The sequence below is a fragment of the Geotrypetes seraphini genome, chromosome 2, assembly GCF_902459505.1.
Source record: "Geotrypetes seraphini chromosome 2, aGeoSer1.1, whole genome shotgun sequence".
NCBI classification, from domain to species: domain Eukaryota; kingdom Metazoa; phylum Chordata; class Amphibia; order Gymnophiona; family Dermophiidae; genus Geotrypetes; species Geotrypetes seraphini.
Window position 1 is genome coordinate 315,568,708 of NC_047085.1, and position 25,614 is coordinate 315,594,321.

The 25,614-nt window shown below is 44.6% G+C and overlaps 1 protein-coding gene across 2 annotated transcripts in view; it reads left to right on the plus strand.

Annotated features, from left to right (window-relative positions):
* Positions 1 to 2,099: 2,099 nt before the first annotated feature.
* Positions 2,100 to 25,614, plus strand: part of RPL14 (ribosomal protein L14) — a 31,596-nt gene continuing 8,081 nt past the window's right edge. The window contains exons 1-3 of one of the 2 annotated variants that reach the window (XM_033930068.1): positions 2,100 to 2,154; positions 13,677 to 13,778; positions 17,031 to 17,125. In XM_033930068.1, the coding sequence (XP_033785959.1) occupies positions 2,104 to 2,154; positions 13,677 to 13,778; positions 17,031 to 17,125 (248 nt within the window). In that variant the 5' untranslated portion in view covers positions 2,100 to 2,103. Of the gene's footprint in view, positions 2,155 to 2,874; positions 2,924 to 13,676; positions 13,779 to 17,030; positions 17,126 to 25,614 lie in introns of those variants that run through there. The other variant, XM_033930069.1, reaches the window with a different exon arrangement.

Consider the following 25,614-nt stretch of genomic DNA (forward strand, 5'->3'; position numbering starts at 1 on the left):
AGGCTTCTGAGAAAATTAAAGAGTCATGGGATAGGAGGCAATGTTCAATTGTGGATTAAGAACTGGTTATTGGACAGAAAATAGAGGGTAGGGTTGAATGGCCATTTTTCTTAGTGGAGGAGGGTAAATAGTGGTGTGCCACAGTTATCTGTGTTATTTAATTTATTTATAAATGATCTAGAAATTGGAACCACAAGCGAGGTGATTAAATTTGCAGATTACACTAAACTGTTCAAAGTTGTTAAAACACATACGCACTGTGGAAAACTGCAGGAAGACCTTAGGAAATTGGAAGACTAGGCATCCATATGGCAAAATAAATTTAGGGGTCCTTGTACAAAGGTGCACTAAAAAACATTAGTGCACAGACATGCATAGCCGGGAATAGCCATGCACCAATGGTCAAATTAGAGCATAGCTAAATAGCGCGTGATGGGGTGTGTCTGCAGTAGCACAGCATTGTTAGTGAAGTGATGATTTCTGCATTAGTAAACGCCGTTCACCATATGCACACACATATTGAGCGCGATAATAGTCATGCGCTAAACCTATTCTTATGGAGCACTGGTGTTCTCCATGTCCTTAAGTAGAATAGGCCTAGGTTTAGTACATGGCTATTATCATGCGCAATGTATGTATGTTTGTTGCGTGGTGTTTACTAAAGCAGAGATCAGGGCATCACTAACATTAACATTAATTTTCAAGGAGGGGACTACCATGAGCTTTTGGTTAGTGGACCGGAGAGAACGCAACATACTATAAGGAATGAGTAATTTATTAATAAATTGGGGTTCATTAGTGGAAAGGGTTTTAAATACTAGGAGTAAAATTTTAAAAGTGGTTAATTGGGAGCCAGTGGGATTTAATCAGAAGAGGAGTGACATGATCATATTTTTTCCCATTAAGAATGAGTTTAAAGGCAGTGTTCTGGATTATCTGAAATCGCTTCTTTTCATGTGATATTAATTAAGAATTACAATAATCAAGTTTAGCAATAATTAAAGAATGAATTAATATATTTAGTGATTTTGGCTCTAGAAATTTAGAGATAGAGCGAATCATTCGGAGTCTATAAAAGCAAGATTTTATGGTATTACTTATGTGCTCATGGTAAGAAAATTTATCATCGATGATGACGTCATCGTGGACAATACGCTGAAACCTTCCATCCAATGTAAGGGGGCAGCCAAAAAAGCAAACAAGATCCTATGAATTATTAAAAAAGAGATGATTAACAAGACTAGGGCCTCCTTTTATTAAACTCCGCTAGCAGTTTTTAACATGGGGAGCCACGCTGAATGCCTCAAGCTGCTCCCGACGCTCACAGGAACTCTATGAGCACTGGGAGAAGCGTGGGGATTCAGCGTAGCTCCCCACACTAAAAACTGCTAACGTAATTTAATAAAAGGGGGTATAAGAATGTTATGCCTTTGTATAACTCTGGTGTAACCTCACCTTGAGCGTTTATTTCTGGTCGCCTTATCTAAAGAAAGATGTAGCAGAACTAGAATAGGTTCAAAGAAGAGTGACCAAGATGATAAAAGGGATGGAACTCATCTCATATGAGGAAAGCTAAGGCACTTCAGCTTGGAAAAGAGACAGCTGAGGGGAGATATGATTCAAGTCTACAAAATCCTGAGTGGTGTAACAGGTATAAGTGGATCAATATTTTTACTCTCAAAAATTACATACACTAGGGGACACTCGAAGTTACAGGGAAATACTTTCAAAACCAATAGGAGGAAATATTTTTTTCACTCAAGAGAATAGTTAAGCTCTGGACACGTGGCCAGAGGTTGTGGTAAGAGCAGTTAAGGTGGCTGGTTTTAAGAAAGGCTTGGACATCCTTGGACAGACCATAGTGAAAGCTCTTCCCCCCAAAATGCTGCCATCAGTAGTGTAGTAAGGGGGGGCAGGGGCAGTCTGCCCTGGGTGTCGTCTTGATGAGGGCATAGGTACCTGTCCTCTCCGCCCCTCCTGGCCACACGCCCCTCGTAATGTTTCTGACATGAGCAACAACCCCCAACCTGCTGTTGTGCAAGCTCTTCCTCTGATGTCACTTCCTGGACCTGCGCCTAGGAAGTGATGTCAGAGGAAGAGCCGATGCGTAACAGCAGATTGGGGGTTGCTGCTTGCGCCAGGAATGTTACAGAGGTATCCTGAACGAGAAGCAGTGTGTGCATGGCAGGAGGGGGAAGGGAAGGAGTGTGTGCAGGTGGGGCAGAGAAGAGGGTGGGGTAGGGATTCGACTGCCCCTGGCACCTTTCACCCTCACTACGTCACTGGTTGCCATGCACCAGTTATAAATTTGTTTCCTTCAGAGAACTCAGGGATAATAATTGAGAAAAAGGGAAGTCAGAAAGAGTTGAAATGCAACAAAAATAAACTGACTTCAATAAAATGCCCAGATAAAATCCCACGCTGCTCCTTGTGATCCTGGGCAAGTCACTAAGCCCTCCATAGCCCCAGGTACTTGAAACTTGGTTGGGATTGCTGGAACTGAATACTGGAGTCTCACCCTAGTTCTCCCTTTTGTTGTGCCCAGCTCTTCTGCCTCCCCCTCCCTGTTCCAAATGCCTTCTACCTGGAGGCCCCACGGACCTAAGGCTGACGGCCTTAAAAAAGAAAGAGGCCCTGACGTGGGGTCCGCAAAGATCCTTGTTTTAACTCTTGCGGGCAGATTTTTAAGGGCGTGCGGTTAAGATCCGTGGTTTACCCAGTTCCATATGCGCAGCCCCAACATTGCTCTTATGGGGCCCACTAGACGCAGGCGCACTACTCCTCCACACACAATCCAATCATTTTCCTCTCAGCGCTTACTTCCGGCTCCTAGGGTCGGGCGCATGCGTACTAGGCAGTAGCCGAGAGGTTCTCTGGCTAGAGCGGAAGTACATCGCTCTCTTCTGTTCGGACCGCCATCATGGTGAGTGTGGGGGTGGAATCGGGCTCTGGAGAGCGGATAGCGGCAACTGAGGAGGGCGCAGAAGTGGAAAGCGCTGAACAGTGTAGTAAAACACGGTTTGAACGTACGGGTCTGAAACGTTAGGGGTGCGGGTTTGCCGGCGTTGATCTCCCCCCCCCGCCATGGGGAATGGTCGCGCGCCAGTCACGAGGTCTCTCTTACGTTCAAACTTCTTGTTGCTGCTGCAAGATGATGTTGCGCCTGGACGCGGCCTGCGATTCTCCTTGCTGCTGCTCCGCGGAAGATAGCCTATAGTTGCGGTATCAGTTGGTTGGGGGGGTTCGGTGGGATGCCTGCCCTAAAGAGGGGGAGTTTTCTCAAGTTTCCTTTCTTTGCTGGGAGTTACTACTATTTATTATTTCTATAGCGCTGAAAAGGCGTACGCAGCGCTGTACATTTTAACAAACAATAGACAGTCCCTGCTCAGAAGAGCTTACAATCTAATTTAGACAGGACATTACAGGGTTGGGGGGATTATGGTAGAGCCAGGGGTGCCTACACTTTTTTGGCTTGCGAGCTACTTTTAAAATGACCAACGTGACATAATCAGGCTCGAGGAATGGGCATCGACATGGCAGATGAGGTTCAACGTGGATAAGTGTAAAGTGATGCATGTCGGTAACAAAATTCTCATGCACGAATACAGGATGCCTGGGGCGGTACTTGGAGAGACCTCCCAGGATAGGGAGTTTTGATCAAGTCGATGAAGCCGACTATGCAATGTGCGGCGGCAGCAAAAAGGGCAAACAGAATGCTAGGAATGATAAAGAAGGAGATCACGAACAGATCAGAGAAGGTTATCGTGCCGCTGTACCGGGCAATGGTGCCCCCTCACCTGGAGTACTGCGTCCAGCACTGGTCGCTGTACATGAAGAAGGACACGGTACTACTCGAAAGGGTCCAGAGAAGAACGACTAAGATGGTTAAGGGATTGGAGGAGTTGCCGTACAGCGAAAAATTAGAGAAACTGGGTCTCTTCTCCCTCGAACAGAGGAGATTGAGAGGGGACATGATCGAAACATTCAAGGTACTGAAGGGGATAGACTTAGTAGATAAGAACAGGTTGTTCACCATCTTTAAGGCAGGGAGAACGAGAGGGCACTCTCTAAAGTTGAAAGGGGATAGATTCCGTACAAATGTAAGGAAATTCTTCTTCATCCAGAGAGTGGTAGAAAGCTGGAACACTCTTCTGTAGGCTGTTATAGGGGAAACACCCTCCAGGGATTCAAGACAAAGTTAGACAAGTTCTTGCTGAACAAGAACGTGCGCTGATAGGGCTAGTCTCGGTTAGGGTGCTGGTCTTTGACCAGAGGGTTGCCGTGTGAGCAGACTGCTGGGCCTGATGGACCACTGGTCTGACCCAGCAGCAGCAATTCTTATGTTAAGTCAAAATGATCTACCAACAATAAAATTTTAAAAAACCCACAAAGCACACTGTACGCATAGAAAATGTTAATTATCATTTATATTTGGGGGGGTTTTCAAACAGGTCAAGTCAGATGACTTTAAAATATGCAATGTCACCTCAGAAACAACTATACAGAAATATACAAATATACCCCCTCCCGGTTTCTTCTTCGTCCTGCTGCTTTTGAGAAGGGCCGGCGCTCAGATGAACATGGAGGACACGGTTCCCATTGCCCGGTGCTATGGCCCCCTTTTACTAAACCGCAGTGGCGGTTTTAGTGCAGGGAGCTACGCTGAATGCCCTGCGTTGCTCTCAACGATCATAGGCTCCCTGCGCTAAAAAACGCCACTGCAGTTTAGTAAAAGGGGGCCATGGCACCAGGCGATGGGAACCGTGACCTCCATGTTCACCTGAGCGCCGGCCCTTCTCAATAGCAGCAGGACAAAGAAGAAATAAAACCCGCGAATGACTAATGGAGCAAATTCTGAACTGTATATATATATATTTTTTCAACACGTGAATAATGGGGTGTCATACTTTTCCCATAAAAATGATCAGGGGTTGTGAAGGAGCTTTGAACTTATGGGATGCAAATGAGCTACAATTCATGGGATTTTCTTGTGTGTAAGTGGCAGTGTGGGAGAAATAGCTGCTTCATGGCTGAAGTAGCTGACATGTACAGTAGATCTCTCATGGGTGGATTGGAGGTGGCTAAAGCTCCCCCCCTCTCAGAAGCAGTGCATGGAAATTTTAAGACCCACACCTTAAATGAATTTGAGGTCATTCATCTGGTAGTGCAACTAAGTCACCTAAACCTCCATTGCTCCAGGTACAAAATGTGTACCTGCATATAATATAGTACAGTATATAAACTTTGATTGTAGCCACAGAAAGGCATAAAAGCAAGTCCCATTTCCTTTCTTTTTTTTAGGAACCTCAATTCACTCCGAGATTCACAGGGAGCTGGCTTTGACATTCTAATTAAATTAATGAGCAGAGATTCTTTTGAAAGGGAGAGTGTAGGGTCTATAAGTGTCCTGCACTGGATTCATTAACCACCAGGGAGCGAGGGCATCAGTGCCTTTAAATTTGGCTGCCCCTGTGCAGAAATATTTTTCCCCCTGGGAAACTATACCTCCAGAGCCCTTAGGTCAGGGGTGTTAAAGTCCCTCCTCAAGAGCCGCAATCCAGTCGGGTTTTCAGAATTTCCCCAATGAATATGCATGAGATCTATTAGCATACAATGAAAGCAGTGCATGCAAATAGATCTCATGCATATTAATTGGGGAAATCCTGAAAACCCAATTGGATTGCAGCCCTTGAGGAGGGACTTTGACATCCCTGCCTAAGGTCAAAGACCAGTGCCCTAATTGCCTTACTTGCGTACGTTTTGGTTCATCAGGAACTTGTCTAACTCTGTCTTGAATCCCCTATAACAGTCTCCAGAAGAGTGATCCAGATTTCTACCACGGAATCTATCCCCTTTTAACTTTAGAGAGTGCCTTCTCGTTCTCTCTACCTTGGAGAGGGTGAACAATCTCTCTTTCTCTACTAAGTCTATTCCCTTCATTATTTTGAATGTTTCGATCATATCCCCTCTCAGTCTTCTCTTTTCATGGGAGAAGAGGCCCAGTTTCTCTAATCTCTCACTGTATGGCAACTCCTCCAGCCCCTTAACCATTTTAGTCGCTCTTCTCTGGACCCTTTCGAGTAGTACGGCGACCAATGCTTGATGCAGTATTCCAGGTGAAGGCGTACCATGGCTCGGTACAGCGGCATGAAAACCTTCTTTGATCTGTTCGTGATTCCCTTCTTAATCATTCCTAGTATTCTTTTCGCTGCGCATTGCGCGGATGGCTTCATTGACTTGTCGACCAGTACTCCTAAGTCTCTTTCCTAGGGGGTCTCTCCAAGTACTTCACCGGACATCCTGTATAAGATTTTTGTTAGCAACATGCATCACCTTACACTTATCCAAGTTAAACCTCATTTGCCATGTCATGGCCCATTTCTCGAGTGTGTTTATGTATAAAATATGGGCAAAACCCTCTCATCATGTCCAGATAACCTAGACTCCATGTTATAAAATTGCCTTCTCTGTGGCTTTGTATAAGAAGTTGATATATTCATGTGCCCTAAAAATATATATTACATTACATTACATTACATTAGGGGTTTCTATTCCGCCATTACCTTGCGGTTCAAGGCGGATTACAAAAGGTTAATTTAAAAAGGACAGAATTACAATGATTATCTAGAGAGGTAAGTTGTAGATCTTAAGGGCATTTAGAGGTCGTGTTGTTATTGCTGTTTCAGGAATTTTTTGAAAAGTGTGGTTTTTATTTCTTTTCTGAATGTCTTATAGTCTGGGGTGGTCATCAGAAGGTTGGAGATCTGGTTGTCCAGTCTTGCGGCTTGAGTGGCTAGGAGGCCGTCGTGTAGTTTTGTTCTTTTTACTTCTTTGATTGGGGGGGGGTATGAATGGGGAGTGCGTTTTTCTGTGTCTGGTACTGGGTGCTTGGATGAGGCGATTGTTCAGGTATGATGGGCTGTCTCCGTGTAGGGTTTTAAATAATATGCAGTAGAATTTGAAATGGATTCTTTCTTGGATTGGGAGCCAGTGTGAGTTGATGAAGGCTTCAGTGATGTGGTCATGTTTTTTCAATGAGAAGATGAGTCTCAAAGCTGTATTTTGGATTGTTTGGAGTTGTTTTATCGTAGTTGCAGGACATGGAAGGAAGAGTATGTTACAGTAGTCCAATATACCTAGTATTAGTGATTGTACTATAAGTTGGAATTGTGTTCTTTCAAAGAATTTTCGGACTTGTCTCAGGTTTCTCATGATTGCGAATGATTTTTGAATTGTTTTGTTTATTTGCGGTTGCATTGTGCAGCATCTGTCTATGGTCATGCCTAGTAGTTTTATGGTGGTTTGGATGGGATATTTGGTTGCGTTTATGTCTAGGTTGGTTGTGGTTTGGATCTTGTCATTTTCTAGGAGGATGAATTTGGTTTTGTCTTGGTTGAGTTTAAGTTTGTGATTTTTCATCCAGGTTGTGACTGCTTCAAGTGTTTGGTGAAGTTTGTCTGTCATGGTAGGTTTAGAATGGTCATATGGGACGAGGATGGTGATGTCATCCGCATAACTATAGGAGGTTATGCCTAGATTATCCAGATGCGTTCCTAGAGAAGCAGTGTAGAGATTGAAGAGGGTGGGGGATAGTGGAGATCCTTGTGGTACGCCGCAGGGGTTTGACCAGGATTCTGACTTTTCTTTGTTTGATTTTACACTGTAGGTTCTGAGTTTTAGGAATCCTTCAAACCAGGAGTATACTTTATCTGAGATGCCTATTGCATCTAAGATCTGTAGAAGGATGTTGTGGTCTACTAGGTCGAATGCCGCCGATAGGTCCAGTTGTATGAGTAGCATTTTTTTCCCTGTACTAAGTTGTTGTCTGACGGTATCCATAAGGGAGCCTAGTAGTGTCTCTGTGCTGAAGTTTGTTCTGAAGCCTGATTGCATGGGGTGGAGTAGGTTATGGTCCTCTATGTAATTGGTGAGTAGTTTGGCTACTAGGCCTTCTATAATTTTGACATATAGCGGAATTGAGGCTATAGGTCTAAAGTTAGATGGGAGGTTTTGTGGTGCTTTTGGGTCTTTTTGGATTGGGGTGATGACAATTTCGCTGAGGTCAGCAGGGAATGTGCCTTCTGTGAGCGTGAATTGGATCCATTGTAGAGTTATGGTGCGGAATTTTACACTAGAGGTGGTAAGGAGATATGAGGGGCAATGGTTGAGGTCACAGGAGGCATGGCTGTATTTTTTGTAGCATTTGTTGAATTCTGACCATTGTATGTTAGGGAATTGAGTCCAAATTCTGTCTGCTGCGATTGCCTCTTTTCCTGTAGGGTGGATTGTGATTGGATTTTGATGGGATGGGTTTAGGATGAGTGTGGCTCTGGTGTTGGTTGATTTTGTTCTTGAAGTGTTCTGCTAAGAGGGTGGGTGATGGTGGAGGTGTGTTCGAGGAGGTAGTGTATGGTTTGGTGTCTGTTAATTCTTTCAGGATTTGGAATATTTTTTTGGAATCTTGGGTTTCCGTGCCTATGAGATTAGTATAGTAGCTTTTCCTCTTATCTTTTAGTAGATTTTTGTATTGTTTGTTGATTTTTTTCCAATCGGTTTTTGTTTGATCTTGGTTCTTTTTTCTCCATTTTCTTTCTAATCTTCTACACTGTCTTTTGAGTTGAAGTAATTCATTATCAAACCATTGGTCTGATTTCCTTCTGGTTCTGGTTTTGGTTTGTAGGGGTGCCAGATCATCAAGGATGTTGGTGGATACATTTTTCCAGTGGGAGATGAAGTTTTTTGGGTCGCAGTCTTGGATAGTTTCGTCTACCTTTGACCAGAAAATGGTTGGGTCGATATGTTTGCGTGAGGTATATGTGGTTTTTTTTGATTGAGGTGTGTGTTTGGTCTTGGTCCAATTGATGTTGAAGTTATAAATGTAGTGGTCTGACCATAGGGATGGGGACCATGTTCCGTTAGGAGTTTGGATTGCTGGATTGGATGGTTGGTGAGACATGAATGCAGCAATGTCCAGTTGATGACCTTTTTCATGAGTGGTTTGTGGGTTTAGGATCTGGAAGGATAAGGCATTGAGGAAGGATAGACAGTTATTTGCTGGTGTGGAGGTTGTGTCTTCTAGGTGTAGGTTAAGGTCTCCTAGGATGAGGTTATATTCAGCTGTTAGTGAGTTTTGGTAGATGAAGTTTTCAAATTCAGGTCTCACTGTGGTCCAGTTTCCTGGTGTTATGTAGCAAAGCAAGCAGTTTAGAGAATTTTTTAGTGTTGGGTTTGTGAGTTGACACGCTAGGAAATCCATTTGTGGAGTGGATGTTTTCTCAAGTATGTTTAGAGTTAGGGAGTTCTTGAATATTATTGCTAGTCCTCCTCCTCTTTTTTTCTCTCTGCAGGTTACTGTTATTTTGTATCCTGGCGGGCATACTTCTTTTATTCTAGGGTCTGTGTCTGAGGTTAACCAGGTTTCAGTGAGGAATAGGCAGTCAAGTTTTTCTGTTTTTATCCAATTTTTTATGTTTTCTGTTTTGGGTCCTAGTGCTCTGATGTTGACATAGGCACATGTAAGGGAGGTCGTGTCAGTCTGGGGAGTGTGAGTTGTTTCCGGGTATATGAGTGTTGTGGGAGATGGATGAGATTTTGTTTTCGGAAGTGTTGATCTTCTTCTCCAGGTAACAGTGATGGAGTGTTGAGTGCTGGCGTGGTGGTTCGAGTTTCTTGATGTGAGTATTCTTCTGTTGGGAAGTTGGAAGTTGGTTGTACTGGAGGATGTGGTAGTGGTGGGTAAGTTGTTTGCTGCTGCTTTCCAACTAGAAATGAGGAGGATTATCAAAAGGGTGGCTAGTGTGTGTGTGTGCAGGGAGAGCTTCATTTTTGATGTCTGGTTCGGGGGGGCGGAGCAGGGCTCCCACGCTGGCCCGATCTGGCTGGCTTCTGTGAAGTGGTGCGCTGGGTCGTTTTTAAATGTAATATGTCCTCCGGCTGGATTGGGGGGGCGGAGCAGGGCTCCCACACCGGCCCGATCTGGCTGGCTCGAGTTGGTGTTGTGCGCTGGCTTTTTTAAGGTAAAATGTCCTCCTGCTGGATCAGGGGGGGCGGAGCAGGGCTCCCACGCCGGCCCGATCTGGCTGGCTCGTGTTGGTGCTGTGCGCTGTGGTAAAATGTCCTCCTGCTGGATCGGGGGGGGGGGGGGGGGGGAGAAACAGTTGAAGAAAAACAGGTAATCCTTGGTGGATTTAAACAGTGTACAGAGTCAGGGTTGAGTAGTGATTGTGGACTAGGGTAGGATGAAACTTGACAAGTGTGGTGAGACTTGATAGGAATAAGATCAAGAAGTTTGAGCTGCAGGTGGCCTTGGGTGACGGAGCTGGACTCCCACGCGGCCCGAGGTTCTCTCTCTGCAGCTGAGGGACGAGTCTCGCGTTGGGGCAGCTCCCGGTATCGATGGTGCTGCCCTGTAGAGTAGCGCTGGAGAGAGCTTGGTTGCAGGGGGTTTCGGGAGGCGGAGCTGGACTCCCACGCGTCCCGAAGCTTCGTCCCTGCAGCCGGAGGGTCGGACAGTGATGGGGTAGCTCCGGATTCAATGGAGCTGCCCGAGAGTGTAATTAACGTAAAAACCAAACAAAGTAATTAATGTAAAAACCAAACAAAGTAATTAACGTAAAAACCAAACAAAGTAATTAATGTAAAAACCAAACAAAGGTTAAGCCGCAGGAGGCCTCGGGTGACAGAGCTGGGCTCCCACGCGGCCCGAGGTTCTCTCCCTGCAGCTGAGGGACGAGTCTCGCGTTGGGGCAGCTCCCGGTATCGATGGTGCTGCCCTGTAGAGTAGCGCTGGAGAGAGATTGGTTGCAGGGGGTTTCGGGAGGCGGAGCTGGACTCCCACGCGTCCTGAAGCTTCGTCCCTGCAGCCGGAGGGTCGGACAGTGATGGGGTAGCTCCGGATTCAATGGAGCTGCCCGAGAGTGTAATTAAAGTAAAAACCAAACAGAGGAAGGCAGGCAAAGCGCTGGGGTTTCGGGGGGCGGAGCAGGGCTCCCACGCGGCCCGAGGTCGGAAGAGATGTGCAGGCAGCTCCCGGTGGCAGAGGAGCTGCTTTTAGAGTAAGGCAGGCAAAACGCTGGGGTTTCGGGGGGCGGAGCAGGGCTCCCACGCGGCCCGAGGTCGGAAGAGATGTGCAGGCAGCTCCCGGTGGCAGAGGAGCTGCTTTTAGAGTAAGGCAGGCAAAACGCTGGGGTTTCGGGGGGCGGAGCAGGGCTCCCACGCGGCCCGAGGTCGGAAGAGATGTGCAGGCAGCTCCCGGTGGCAGAGGAGCTGCTTTTAGAGTAAGGCAGGCAAAACGCTGGGGTTTCGGGGGGCGGAGCAGGGCTCCCACGCGGCCCGAGGTCGGAAGAGATGTGCAGGCAGCTCCCGGTGGCAGAGGAGCTGCTTTTAGAGTAAGGCAGGCAAAACGCTGGGGTTTCGGGGGGCGGAGCAGGGCTCCCACGCGGCCCGAGGTCGGAAGAGATGTGCAGGCAGCTCCCGGTGGCAGAGGAGCTGCTTTTAGAGTAAGGCAGGCAAAACGCTGGGGTTTCGGGGGGCGGAGCAGGGCTCCCACGCGTCCCGAAGCTTCGTCCCTGCAGCCGGAGGGTCGGACAGTGATGGGGTAGCTCCGGATTCAATGGAGCTGCCCGAGAGTGTAATTAACGTAAAAACCAAACAAAGTAATTAATGTAAAAACCAAACAAAGTAATTAACGTAAAAACCAAACAAAGTAATTAATGTAAAAACCAAACAAAGGTTAAGCCGCAGGAGGCCTCGGGTGACAGAGCTGGGCTCCCACGCGGCCCGAGGTTCTCTCCCTGCAGCTGAGGGACGAGTCTCGCGTTGGGGCAGCTCCCGGTATCGATGGTGCTGCCCTGTAGAGTAGCGCTGGAGAGAGATTGGTTGCAGGGGGTTTCGGGAGGCGGAGCTGGACTCCCACGCGTCCTGAAGCTTCGTCCCTGCAGCCGGAGGGTCGGACAGTGATGGGGTAGCTCCGGATTCAATGGAGCTGCCCGAGAGTGTAATTAAAGTAAAAACCAAACAGAGGAAGGCAGGCAAAGCGCTGGGGTTTCGGGGGGCGGAGCAGGGCTCCCACGCGGCCCGAGGTCGGAAGAGATGTGCAGGCAGCTCCCGGTGGCAGAGGAGCTGCTTTTAGAGTAAGGCAGGCAAAACGCTGGGGTTTCGGGGGGCGGAGCAGGGCTCCCACGCGGCCCGAGGTCGGAAGAGATGTGCAGGCAGCTCCCGGTGGCAGAGGAGCTGCTTTTAGAGTAAGGCAGGCAAAACGCTGGGGTTTCGGGGGGCGGAGCAGGGCTCCCACGCGGCCCGAGGTCGGAAGAGATGTGCAGGCAGCTCCCGGTGGCAGAGGAGCTGCTTTTAGAGTAAGGCAGGCAAAACGCTGGGGTTTCGGGGGGCGGAGCAGGGCTCCCACGCGGCCCGAGGTCGGAAGAGATGTGCAGGCAGCTCCCGGTGGCAGAGGAGCTGCTTTTAGAGTAAGGCAGGCAAAACGCTGGGGTTTCGGGGGGCGGAGCAGGGCTCCCACGCGGCCCGAGGTCGGAAGAGATGTGCAGGCAGCTCCCGGTGGCAGAGGAGCTGCTTTTAGAGTAAGGCAGGCAAAACGCTGGGGTTTCGGGGGGCGGAGCAGGGCTCCCACGCGGCCCGAGGTCGGAAGAGATGTGCAGGCAGCTCCCGGTGGCAGAGGAGCTGCTTTTAGAGTAAGGCAGGCAAAACGCTGGGGTTTCGGGGGGCGGAGCAGGGCTCCCACGCGGCCCGAGGTCGGAAGAGATGTGCAGGCAGCTCCCGGTGGCAGAGGAGCTCTAATTGTTTTAGGTATGAATTGTTATGAGATATGTTGAAATACAAATTATGTATGACCCGATGAACTAAACTGAAAAACTGTACACATTTGCTGCAGTATTTGCCTCTGATGTACTGCTGAGGGTTGGGAGATATTATTGGATAAGGTGACTGTCACAAGGCAGGAGTGAATGAGAATTGTCATAACCCTCAACTGAAGAAATACATTATGCAGCTGAGGGATCTAGAGAATCCTAGATCATTTTGCAGAAAGTAGAATAGAGCATCTTTTTACTCAGGGAGAGAGGTCCTTTAGGGGGAGGGGGCAGTGGAGAGATGTGTGGGGGGTATAGGCTGCTATGTGCCAGGGTGGGTGAGTGAGGGGCTTGTGCTCCAGCAGGGATTGGAAGCTCCCTTGCATAGGTGGATACTCTAAATCTGGGCAAGCAGTCTTTTTGAATACAACTTGCATAAAGCTTGCTCTATGCCCTGAGGAAAAATAACTAGATATCTTGAGATACAGGTTTTTTTTTTGAGGGGGGCGGGGGAGACAGTTGGTGAAGAAGGGTCCACAGAGCCTTTCTCAGAAATTCATTTTTTTAAATAGCTATAGCAATGAACTGCTGTACGTACATTTGCAGCAGCTCATTTATATAGTAGTTAAAGGGATGGGACATGTATACACCTTTTTGTGGTTATACATTCAAAGCAGTTTACATATATACAGGTACTTATTTTGTACCTGGGGCAATGGAGGATTTAGTTACATGAACTCTAGTGCAAAATGGGCTTCACACAAAACTTGCTAGAAAGATACTTCCCCACACACATTTGAAAATCTTTGTCATACTTTATCAGCACATAGGGGTTGATAATAATAATCTTACCAAGCAGTGTTTTCTTTGCAGGTATTTAAGCGCTACGTCCAGATTGGCCGGGTTGTTTATATTTCCTTTGGACCTCATGCAGGCAAGCTGGTGGCAATTGTTGATGTTATCGACCAGAACAGGGTATGTGAAATTTCAAGAAATTTGTGCCTTAAAAATAACACTTGGCCAGACTTTTTCATTTATGGGCAGAAGAGAGTGACACATAAGAGCACTCCAATGTAAAGTTAAAGATTGATGCATATAAAAATGATATTGTTGTATACCTTATTGCATAATAGTTTAGGTGGTTTTTTTGTTGTTGTTTTTGAATGAAATTTGCATTACAGCTAAAAGTGAGTTCATCTCTCTGAATTGGGATGTCTAAGAATTGTAATGTTTGTATTCTTAGTCGTATTTTAATTTGATGCTCCAGAATATCTGGTGACTCTGGTACAATAGCTCTGCTAAGAAGAATTGTCTATTTTGAAGCTTTGTTAGATTATGGATTAGATTATTGGGTTTGAATGGGAAACATGACCAGGAGAGAGGGATTCAGCAATCAGACCGATACAAGTGTCCTAGAGTAGGAGTACCCAAGCTCACTCCTTGAGGGCCACAAACCTGCTGGGTTTTCATGATATCCCTAATGAATAAGTTTTTGAGCGTATGAGAGTGAATCAATTTTTCACCCTTTCAAAAAGTACAAAAACCAGGGAACACTCAATGAAATTATATGAAAATACTTTTAAAACAAAAAGAGGGAAATATTTTTTTCACTCAAAGAATAGTTAAGCTCTGGAACTTGTTACAGCAGTTAACATAGCAGCTGGATTTAAGAAAGGTTGGAATAAGTTCTTGGAGGAAAAGTCCATAGTTTGCTATTGAGACAGACATGGGGAAGCCACTGCTTGCTCTGGATTGGTAGTATGGAATGTTGCTACTATTTCTGCCAGGTATTTGTGACCTGGATTGGCCACTATTGAAAACAGAGAAATGGGCTAGGGGGATTTAAAAATACAGAGCACTAAGTAAAAACTCAAAAAAGCACTAAACAAAAATCGCTGTAAAAGAAAACATGTATCCCAGTAAAAAAATCAATGCAAGAAAGCCCACCACTCAGTCTCACGACTGAGGCCAAGTGGGGTGGTCGTCTATCAGTGGTAAATCCACTTTTCTTTCTTCTACATTAAAGCTGACATGTTACCCTTTTGCTGTAAAATGGGGGTTTTTTTTTTTCCAAAATTGTAATTCTGTAATTGTATGCTGTTTCTCACTCCAGTGTACTGGTGGGGCAGCACCATCACCCCAACGAATGTTGCTCAGATGTTTTCCATCTTAGTGTGGATTGACCTGGTGATGCGCCCTATGTTAAATAAAGGGTGCGAACGTCTGATAAGGTATACGACCCTAGTTGTATTACAATCCGTTCTAGTCTGTAATGTAAAATCCCACTGCAGGCGGGGATGAGTAATAGGCCTTGCAATGATGGCATGACTTCATATTGAGCAACGTCCACAAGTGGTGTGACCCGCTGCTTTAGAGTTGTCTGAAATTTTATAATTTGAGTCCACAATTCCTGCAGATTTCTGCCTCAATGGAAAGCAAACCAGAGCAAGCTTTGAAGTACCTCATGGTACTGTAACAATTCTTTATAGTCTGCTTGATTTGGAATGCCTGAATAAAGTAAAATGTATACCAGAGCTGTTGCTTCTGAGATGACAAATTTTGAAAAAGCAATGATTTATGTGCATAAAAGTGCCCGTTTATACACCCTCTTAATCGCACACTGGGTAATCTTAATCAATAAATCTTTGCCAAATGTCTTTCACTTGTTCTTTGTAATCGGTGTCGTGCACAATCTCAGATATTATCCTATAGGCAAATTCAGCCTGAGGTGCTTAGGATGAAAGCTGTCAAATTGTAGCAAATTGTTAAGATCTGTAGGTTTTTGGTAGATGATGGCAACACTACTAGTACTACTAATCATTTCCACTGTACAAACAATGAAAACAGCTCCTCAGATTGAGTCCAAACAAAAAAAAAGTAATTGATAAAATGTTTCCAAATGTATACATATTCAAAAAACTGTGACTTATTGAGTATTATATTTTATACCCCTTCCTCACTTACATTGATGTACTTTTCATATGACACCAATACTTTGTACATTATTGACTATTGTACTTTTCTTGTGTACCACTTTCCCTTTTGCATTTGTATTTTGTAAAACTTTCAATAAATTTTCATGGGGAAAAAAAAAAAGAAAGAAGTTCAATACTTTTCATCAAAAACACTTGCAAACAAACAGGCAGTGGTAGGGGCCATAGTTGCCCCCATCATAGTGCCTTTCACTTGCACATAGAATTTGTGATCAAATAAAAAATAATTTTTACCGAGGGCTATTTTGGCCACCAAAAATTCAGTTTGATGACTGGACAAAAATAGTGCCTGCAAATGGTATCAAATCACCTCAATTGCATGGGCTTTAGCAATGTCAATATACAGGACAGCTGTATCTAGTGTGGCCAAATAGGCATCTGATTGAACAGCTGTGTTTTAGGTACATCTGTTTCAAATGCAAATCCACAAGATCTGATATTGGATCTAAAATAGAGCCTACCAGGAGGATCCTCAAAATTCTTGTGTGTTTTTGGCACAAAATAAATTACTGGGAAAACAGGATGATCTTGTTTCAAATATTTATACTCATGTTCTGAAATAACTTGATTTCCCAAAGCCTGAAGAAGGATGTCATAAGTCATCTCTGAACAGCTCCTGATAATAATCAGTATATATGAGTTGACGAGCAGCTTCAGCCACGTATTTGTGTCCAAATTAAAAATCCTGCCCCCCTTGTCATAGGGGCAGATAATAATAGATGAATCAGTTGCCAGTGATTGTTCTGATATCATATTTTGATTCAACCCTTCATCTACCAAATGTTGAAATACGTGTAAATGTGGGTCCATAGTCTCTGTAAGGCTCCATGTGGATGGTTTATTATGCATAGTATTTTGTGTCTGTGGTCCAATTTTTGAAGAATAATGCCAATTACATTTTCTAATGAATTTGCACAGGCTTACCTGTGTGCTGAAGGAATTGTAGTTAATGTATGGCACAAAGGAAATTGAGTGTATGGCCATAATTAAAAAAAAAGTTCTTTTTATTGCTATGATAAAAACGGCCTTAGATTGTGGGAAAGATTCTGTGCAAGGATGTCCTAAGCCTAAATGCTGCAGCTTAGTAGAACAGCCTGTGTTAGTAAATGACCCCCATCAGTGAAGAAATGTTAGATCCAGGTGTCTTTTTTTTGTAATGTTTGAAAATGCACTGAAGAAATAATTTTAAAAGATTAATGAAACTGCTTTTAACTATTTTTCTTGTTGTTTTCAGGCACTTGTTGATGGCCCCTGCACTGGTGTAAGACGACAGGCAATGCCATTCAAGTGCATGCAGCTTACTGACTTTGTTCTCAAGTTTCCACATAGGTTGGTTATTTTGACCTTGATCAATCGATATTAGGACTGTACATTTAACATACATAAAAAATTATAATGTATGTTAATATCAGGTTTCTCGCCCACAACCATCCAACATTGCTCCATTTTCCTCCTCACATATACTAAATTAAAATTTAGGGATCACCTGGGCTGCAGAGACTGGCTGCCAGGTTCTGGGTTGGCCCTGCTTCTGTGAGGAGAGGTGACTGCCGGCAGTTTGGGGATGGTGAAGCCACGCACCCTCAACCTAGAAGTAAGAGTGGAGGTACAAGCTCATGGCACCTTGGGTCAGGGTAAGGCAAAAGAAGCTCTGGGCAGCAGCAGCTTAGTGGCCTATTAGAGTGGAGGGCCACAGCCCTTGCTTGTGGTCTGCATTCTCATTATTTTCCTACCTGACCTTGTCTCTGGTGCTGAAGACATGCTGCCTTTTTTACTGGCCTAAACCTTCTCTGTAGCGTCCTGCCTCCTTTGATAGAACTTCCTGTTTCTGGGTGGAATGCTACAGAGAGAGGCTTTGGATGGGGGTAAGTGACACAGCATGCCTTAAGCACTGCAGCGTAAAAAATAAGATGAGAGGGCTCAGAGGGGCAGTTAGAAGGAGCATGAGAGTGAGAAAATGTTGTTGTTTGGGGGAGATGTTAATGAATGAAGAAAGGGGTATATATAGAGAGATTTGGAGTGGGGGGAGATATTTGCGAGGGATAGATGCTGGAAATAGGAGATGGGGCAAAAAGAAGAGAGATGTTGACCATGGAGGGTAGAGAGGGAAAAATGGTGAATGTGGAGGGGAGGGAAAGCAGGGATGGAGGAGAAGAAATGGTGAACCGTAGATGGAGGAGAAGGTGCTCATGGTTTGAGAGGGGAGATGGTGCCCATGGATGGAGGGGAAGGGAAAAAAGAGAGATTTGAGAAGGAGGAAGAAATATGGAAGAAAGTTTAAAATGAAAGATAAATAAAGGGCAGGAAGTGAATGAGGAAGAAAAAAAAGAAATAGTGAAAAGTCAAGAGGCCCTGGAAACAGAGTTTAGAGCACAGGGAAGCAGAACCAGATTCAGAGAACAAGATTATTAGAAAATTAAAAATACCAGATAAGAAATGATTTTACTTTTAGTTTAGTAATTGAAAAGTATATCTGCTATCTCTATTGCATTGTACTGGAGAAAATGTGAGGGGGCGCTTTATGTGATTAATTGTGTGATTAAAGATTTTAATTGATGTACAGCCCTAGTCAACACATCACACCTTCTAACTGTAGTCAAGCCAAATTTTTTATGGCAGGGCGATTTACTGTACATACTCTTAATATTATCCAAGATTTTTGGGCCTCCCCAAAATTGGGGTCTCAGCTTATAATTGAGCTAGAGAAATTCCACTAGCAAAGTGTATTCAAAAGCAAACTTTGACCAAGTGGGGTTAAAGAAACCAAATAAGCATCCCATGTGAGCAGAAAATATTTATGACGTCGAGGGTGACCCACCACTGCTTGTGCCTCATTAGTAATAAAAGCATGAATCTGAGCCTTCAGGTGCCAAAAAAATGGGTGTTCTGGAGAGATCCAGGACTACAGTATACATTTGCGAGCCAGGAGACACACCTTACGACACAATATGATTCCCCTGGCACATCTAGCACCAGTTGCTCCACTGTATTTGCAATGTATCCCAAAAGTTTCTGCAAATATTGTACTATGGCAGACCAAAACCTCTTAATTTGCCAGCAACCCCAAAAAGAATGAGAAAAAATATTGGGTTCCTGACCACATTTGGGACAAAGGGGAGATTCAATACCACCTATTTTATGTAGTTGCACTTGAGTAAAATAGGCTCTGTACAATACCTGAGCATAACACACCCGCAGTATTGCACCCCCAAATAGTCTGTTATCCCCCTAAAATTGACTAAAATATTCCACTGTCCAAATATTTTATGAAGTTCCACTTCTCAACCCCTTCACACATGGTGCAGATTCCTACCACATTCAAAGGGGAAAGGAAGGCATGAAATGCCTGCAAAGAATGCACAGGCACTTTGCCCTAAAAGCACAACCAGAGATGTACGTGGAAGGGAATGAATATAGTGCTTAATCTTGACAGTATGCAAAGGTGTCATCCTAACAATGACCTAATTTCTGGCATGGAACCTCTAAAGGCAACATCTGGCCAGTATTATCTTAAAGATGTTCTATCAGAGTAAAGCCTTTCTGTTCCCAGGCTAGAAAGGCAGGGCTATCCATTCAATTTGGGTTCCCTCGCAAAGGGAGTTGGTTTGTGACACCAGGGTCTCCCCTAGACCTCTGCAAAAGAAATCTCCAGGATTTCTACAAATATTTCAGTAATACATTACTCCGCAGACCTAATGGCAGCGTGCTCTTCAGCACATGGAGTAATGCCAGTAAGGAGAGCGGGGCATATAAAGCAGATTCAAGTGTGACTGATGTAAATTGTTGCTCTCCCAATAGCCAGTCCTTTAAGTGTCTTAACAAACTGGCCATATGATAAAGACCCAGATTTGGAATACCAAGGCTTCCCTGAGACCAGCCCCCAATAAGATAAGTATATCTAAGCTTAGGCTTACAGCGATTCCAACAAAACAGGACAGCAGGTGAGCTAAACGACCGAGATCTTTCTTTAACAACTTAAGTTGTAGCATTTGCAATACATAAAACCATTTGGATCAAGGCTATTATACCCAAAAGAATCAATGGTAAATCTCGCTATCTATCCAACTGAACCTTCGTATGGTGCAGTAGCTGATTGATTTTAACAGAGTAAAGCTGGCTCATGGAAACTGTAAGTTGTATACCGAGGTAACGAAAGGAATCCATCGCTCAACACAAATTGGGAAAGTGCCCCACAGTTGCTTCAAATCTACCAAAGATGACAAAGCCTCTGATACTGAGATCTAGCCAGAAACCCACAAAAATCACTACTCCACGATATTTTCCAACAAAGCCCTCAACAACCGCTGCTAGTATTTCTGCATTATTAAGGATGAATAAATGAATGGATTACCAGATATAATTATTTTGTCTTACTTCTGAAATAAGTGGAAGATGACGGAATGAACTTTGTATTAAGGACATACAACATATCATATGTGGATGTCTTGGCACATCATATTTGTGATGTAGCTGAAAAAAATCTTTTTCCTTTTCTTACACAAGTGAGGTGAAGTTTTGGATTTATTACGGTTTTGCATGGTTTCACTGCTGGGTTCAGGGTTTGGGAGGGGGTGGGGGAAGAATGACTGGGGGATTGTATGGTTGTATGTTTGTAGTTTGTGTGTGGGTTTCTGTCTCTGGGTGATGTTCTAACCTTCGTTCTCCTTTTTGGGTTGATGGTGGCTCATGCTTGTGGGTTGGAGGAGGCATTTCCTGGGACGGCCTCCTCCGCTCCATACTATGGTCGATGTTGTTGGTTTTTGATATTTGTGTATGCTGACATGTTATGGTACAATTGAATGTTAAATCTCTAAACGTAGATGGGATCCAATCCCCTGTTAAAAGAACCAAGATTTTAGCTTAACTTAAGCGAGAACGTACTGATATCGCATTTTTACAGGAGAACCACTTGACTCCCAGTGAACATGCTAAGCTCAGGAGGGACTGGGTGGGGCAGGTGGGATACGCTTCTTTCACAGCTCGTAAAAGTGGGGTGCCCATTCTCGTGCACAAAAATATCCCCTTCCACATCCATCAACAAATCGCAGACCCCCAGGGTAGGTATATCATTTTGGTGGGGGAGCTCTGGGGGTCATCCGCTTGTACTTTACAATACCTATGCCCCCAACATTTACTCCCATGGGGTTTTCTCCTCTTTAGTGGGTCTTTTAGCCCCGTTGGGATCCCATTCCCTTATAGTGGGGGGAGATTTTAACGTCGTGGTTGACCCTTCTCGAGACTGCAAGCCTGCCAAATCTCCGCAAAAGGGTCATTTTACAAAAGGAGTAAACTTCCTGATGAAAGAGCTTGGGACTACTGGTGCATCCTACATCCGACCGAATATGATTATTCCTTTTATTCACACCCCCATGCGGTATACTCCCGTATCGACTATCTTCTCATCTCGGAAGCACTTTTTCCAAAATTGTCCATGACACATATTCTGGAGCCTTTGGTCTCGGATCATGCTCTCTTAGGCCTATCTTTGCAATACAGTTCCTCACCTGCTACTTGAATATGGAGGATGTCCCCGCACCTTTACCAGGATGCTAGCTTTCAGTCTTATCTCCGGGGAAAATGGGAGGACTATGTTCAGACTAACTCGGTGGACGAAGTCGGCCCGGTCATATATTGGGAGGCTGCCAAAGCTGTGATGCGCGGTCATATCCTAGCTTATTCCGCAGTGCAACGGAAGAGCCACAATCAAAAACGCCTGTTTTTATCTGACGAATTACATGCTTTACACAGAACTCACGTCGCAGGTTTGGATGATGCCACCCGGCGTACTATGGGTCTGTTAAGGACTCAAATCAATGACTTGCTGACTCAACTTGCTAATCGCAGCATGTATTGCTATAATTATAAGTTGTATCGCCGGGGAGACAAATCGGGATGCCTCCTAGCTAATTTGGTACGGCCTCCCAAAGCTAGACACATTATTACTTCTATTAAAGATAAACGGCCAGCTTCAAACTGACTCCCAGGCCGTTACTCAACAATTTGTGTAATTTTATACTGATCTCTATTCTGCACAGCCAGATGCTGCCGGGGCCAGGGCATCTTTTCTACGTGACCTAGACATGCCACAGTTGACCGATGTTCAGCGGGAGGTCCTTAATGGCCCTATTTCGGGGGAGGAGATTCAAGCAGCTATAAAGTCTCTTAAATTGGCCAAGACCCTGGGCCCTGATGGGTTAGGCCCCGAGTTCTAAAACCTTCTAGACCCCGGGGCGTTTTTGCCCTTACAAACTTATTTTATAGGACTCCGTACGGAGACCCCGCCCTGGGATACTCATAATCGGGCGCACATCATCATTTTACCGAAACCTGGTAGATCTTTGGATGCCTTGGGATCCTATCGGCCTATTTCTCTCTTGAATCAAGATGTTAAACTGCTGGCGAGTATCCTGGCCACCCGTCTCAATGCTTATTCATGAAGATCAAATGGGCTGGTAAGGTGTATGCCGCCAACATTACTGTCATTATTGGGAAAATTAAAACTCTCTGTCACAAATGGCGCTCATTGCCTTTCTCCCTCCTGGGCCGGGTTGCCCTAGTTAAGATGGTTCTGTTTCCGAAACTATTATATCCTTTGCAGACTATCCCGGTGTGGCTAACGTGTGCTGATGAGCTGCTTTATAGGTCGGTCATTCGGACTTTTATTTGGGGGGGAGCCGCTCATATCAGCTTTCTGAAACTGTCTCGGAGTAGGGAGTGGGGTGGCCTCGGTCTCCCAGATATTTGCGCTTATAATGCTGCAGCGCTGCTTCGTTGGATAAGAACATAAGAATTGCCGCTGCTGGGTCAGACCAGTGGTTCATCGTGCCCAGCAGTCTACTTTTGTGGCAGCCCCCAGGTCAAAGACCAGTGCTCTAAATGAGTCCAGCCTCACCTTTGTACGTCCCAGTTTAGCAGGAACTTGTCCAACTTTGTCTTGAATCCCTGGAGGGTGTTTTCCCCTATAACAAACTCTGGAGGAGCGTTCCAGTTTTCTACCACTCATGAACAGTTGGTGTCCACCCGGCATTACTCTCCCCCAGCTCTCTTTGCTGACTGCTGTCTGCCGTTTTCTTTTTCCTACTTTCTCCATCGCAGTAGTCTGAACTCCTGAGGGGCTGGGGCGATTTTCTTTCCTTTTTTGTTGCCCTTTCGGAAGGCCTGGAGATGGTGGTGTCTGCAGCAGGGTCGGGTGCCCACTGCCTCTCCCTTCTTATTCCTCGTTCGTAATCCTGATTTTGCTCCTGGGTTGCATGGCCTTACAGGGTTGAGGGATTGGTCTTGGTTGCCGTCCTTGCCGTGGGCGGGGGCCTCTTTCCCTCTTTACCGCAGTTGAGAGACGCTTGGGATTTACCTCCTGCCCATTCATACACCTATACCCAAATTCGCCACTACTATCGATCGGTGCTTAGAGCTCACAGGGAATGCTGGAATTTGGGTAAATTGGACGAGATCTTTCTATCTACACCTGCTTCTTCCAACCGAATTTCCACGTGGTATAATGCGGGCAAGGTGAGTCTGGGGGAGCCTTGGTTGTTACCACTGGCGCAGGAATAGTCCTCTGACTTGGGGTTGGAGGTCACTATCCATGATCTCCATCTGTTTTTTCATTCCCTTTATCTGCATATTAAAGCCGCTTCCCTTCAGGAAACCCAATTTAAAATACTACACCGAGCCTACCTTACCAGGTCTCGGATACACTAACCTCTGTCTTTTTTTTTTTTTAATTCTTTATTGATTTTTAATCAAAAACAGTGTCATACAAATGAAAGAACAAAAGATATTCCACATATTGCACTATTATCTTTACAGGTAACATAAATATTCAATAATTTCATTTTCCTACATATAATATCATAATATATCCTAAATACAATACAAATAAAGAATAAAGTTACCCAAATATCACTATCAATATTTATTCCCCTCCCTCCAACCCCCCACCCCCCTGGATGTGTAAAGATAAATAAACCAAAGAAAAGAAGAGATATGATGAAAATATATTATGTTTTTACAAATTTAGTCAATGGGCTCCAAATTTTATTAAATACATCACTAAAACCCCTACATTCTGCGTTAATTTGTTCGTATCTGTATGTAGTACACACATTCACCCACCAAAATGTATAATTAATTATATCATGGTTTTTCCAATTACTTGTAATCAATTGAATGGCTATACCTGTTAGGATCATAAATAGATGACTCTTATATTTATCTAGAGTAAAATTGTTCCACAAATTATAGCCTCATATGACATTGGAACATTTGAATCTAGTACTAAATTTATTTGTCCCCAAATTGACTTTCAATATATTTATATAAACGGACAAAAATACAACAGATGATCCAAAGTCCCTATACCAGTATGACAATGTCAGCATCTATTAGACTTAGAACTATCTATTTTATTTAATCGAACTGGGGTCCTATGTAATAAAAATAAGCATGTTTGTCTCATAGATGCTGACACTGTACATTTCAATCTCCAAGTCCAAATTTGTGGCCAACGAGACACAGAAATATACTGTTTTATCTCGATGCCCCAGATGTCTGTAAGACTATTTTTGGCTTTTTATTCAAAAATCCAGAAATCAATTTGTACCACTGAGCCGCCTGATGACCTACTAAATCAGTTTGGTAGCAAAGGCCCGTTATGAACTGGACTCCTACTCTTCCCGCCCACAGGACTCTTGGAAAGCGTATTGTGGATTGTGGACTGCTTGCCGTCCCCTGTGATGCTCTCCATGCATCTCTTGAGGTTGAGATTTTTTGACTTTATTGGTTCCATTCTACACAGTGCTATGCTGAGCTGCCGTCACCCACCTGAGGCTTGGTTGGAATGTATGGTTTGTCTGTGTGCATGTGTCTGTGAGTGCCTGCTGTGTTCGTGGTGTGTATGGAGTTTTGGCTGGTAGGAATCGTTTGGGGATTCTCTTCGAATTTTGGAAAATTGACAGCGATACCAGAGGTGCACGTCGACTTCTGCTTTCTGGATGGGCACGCCGTGCTCCCAACTGATTTAGCTGTTTTCTTCCGTATGGTTGCATTTGTTCTCTCTGTTTTTTCTTCTTTCCTTCTTATTTATTTGGTTCTATTTTTGATTTCTTTTTCTTGTACGGGAACCGGATATACGTTGTACACTCCTGAAGCTCTGTCCGCATCCTATGTTCCACCTAGCTTTTTGTATAGGTCTTGGTTCCAGCTCGTTCCTTTGTACATCCACATGCTAGTTGACTTTGGATAAGAACATAAGAATTGCCGCTGCTGGGTCAGACAGTGGTTCATCGTGCCCAGCAGTCCACTCTTGCGGCGGCCCCCAGGTCAAAGACCAGTGCTCTAAATGAGTCCAGCCTAACCTTTGTACGTCCCAGTTTAGCAGGAACTTGTCCAACTTTGTCTTGAATCCCTGGAGGGTGTTTTCCCCTATAACAGACTCTGGAGGAGCGTTGTTGACTTAGCGTTGTACCTGGTTCTTCTCTGCCTCAATAAACGTGATATTACAAAAAAAAAAAAAAAATGCATTCAAAAAGAAATGTACTAGTTTATGAGAAAGCAGGCCCAATTCACCATCCCACATCCTCACCTGTCCCTTCCCTTCAACTCCCCCCTCCTCCCACGAACAAACAAGCATACATACCACCAGATCAACTATTAATAAAGTGTTGTTAAAAGTCACATTCACAGCATTTTCAGCGGAATTCATTAATAAACATCTTTAGGTTCATCATTATTTTTCTAGTGTTTGGGTACAATAGACTAATTACTTTGTAGAACTCCATGGATTTACTGTACTCATTCTGTCAAATTTTCTAAATAAT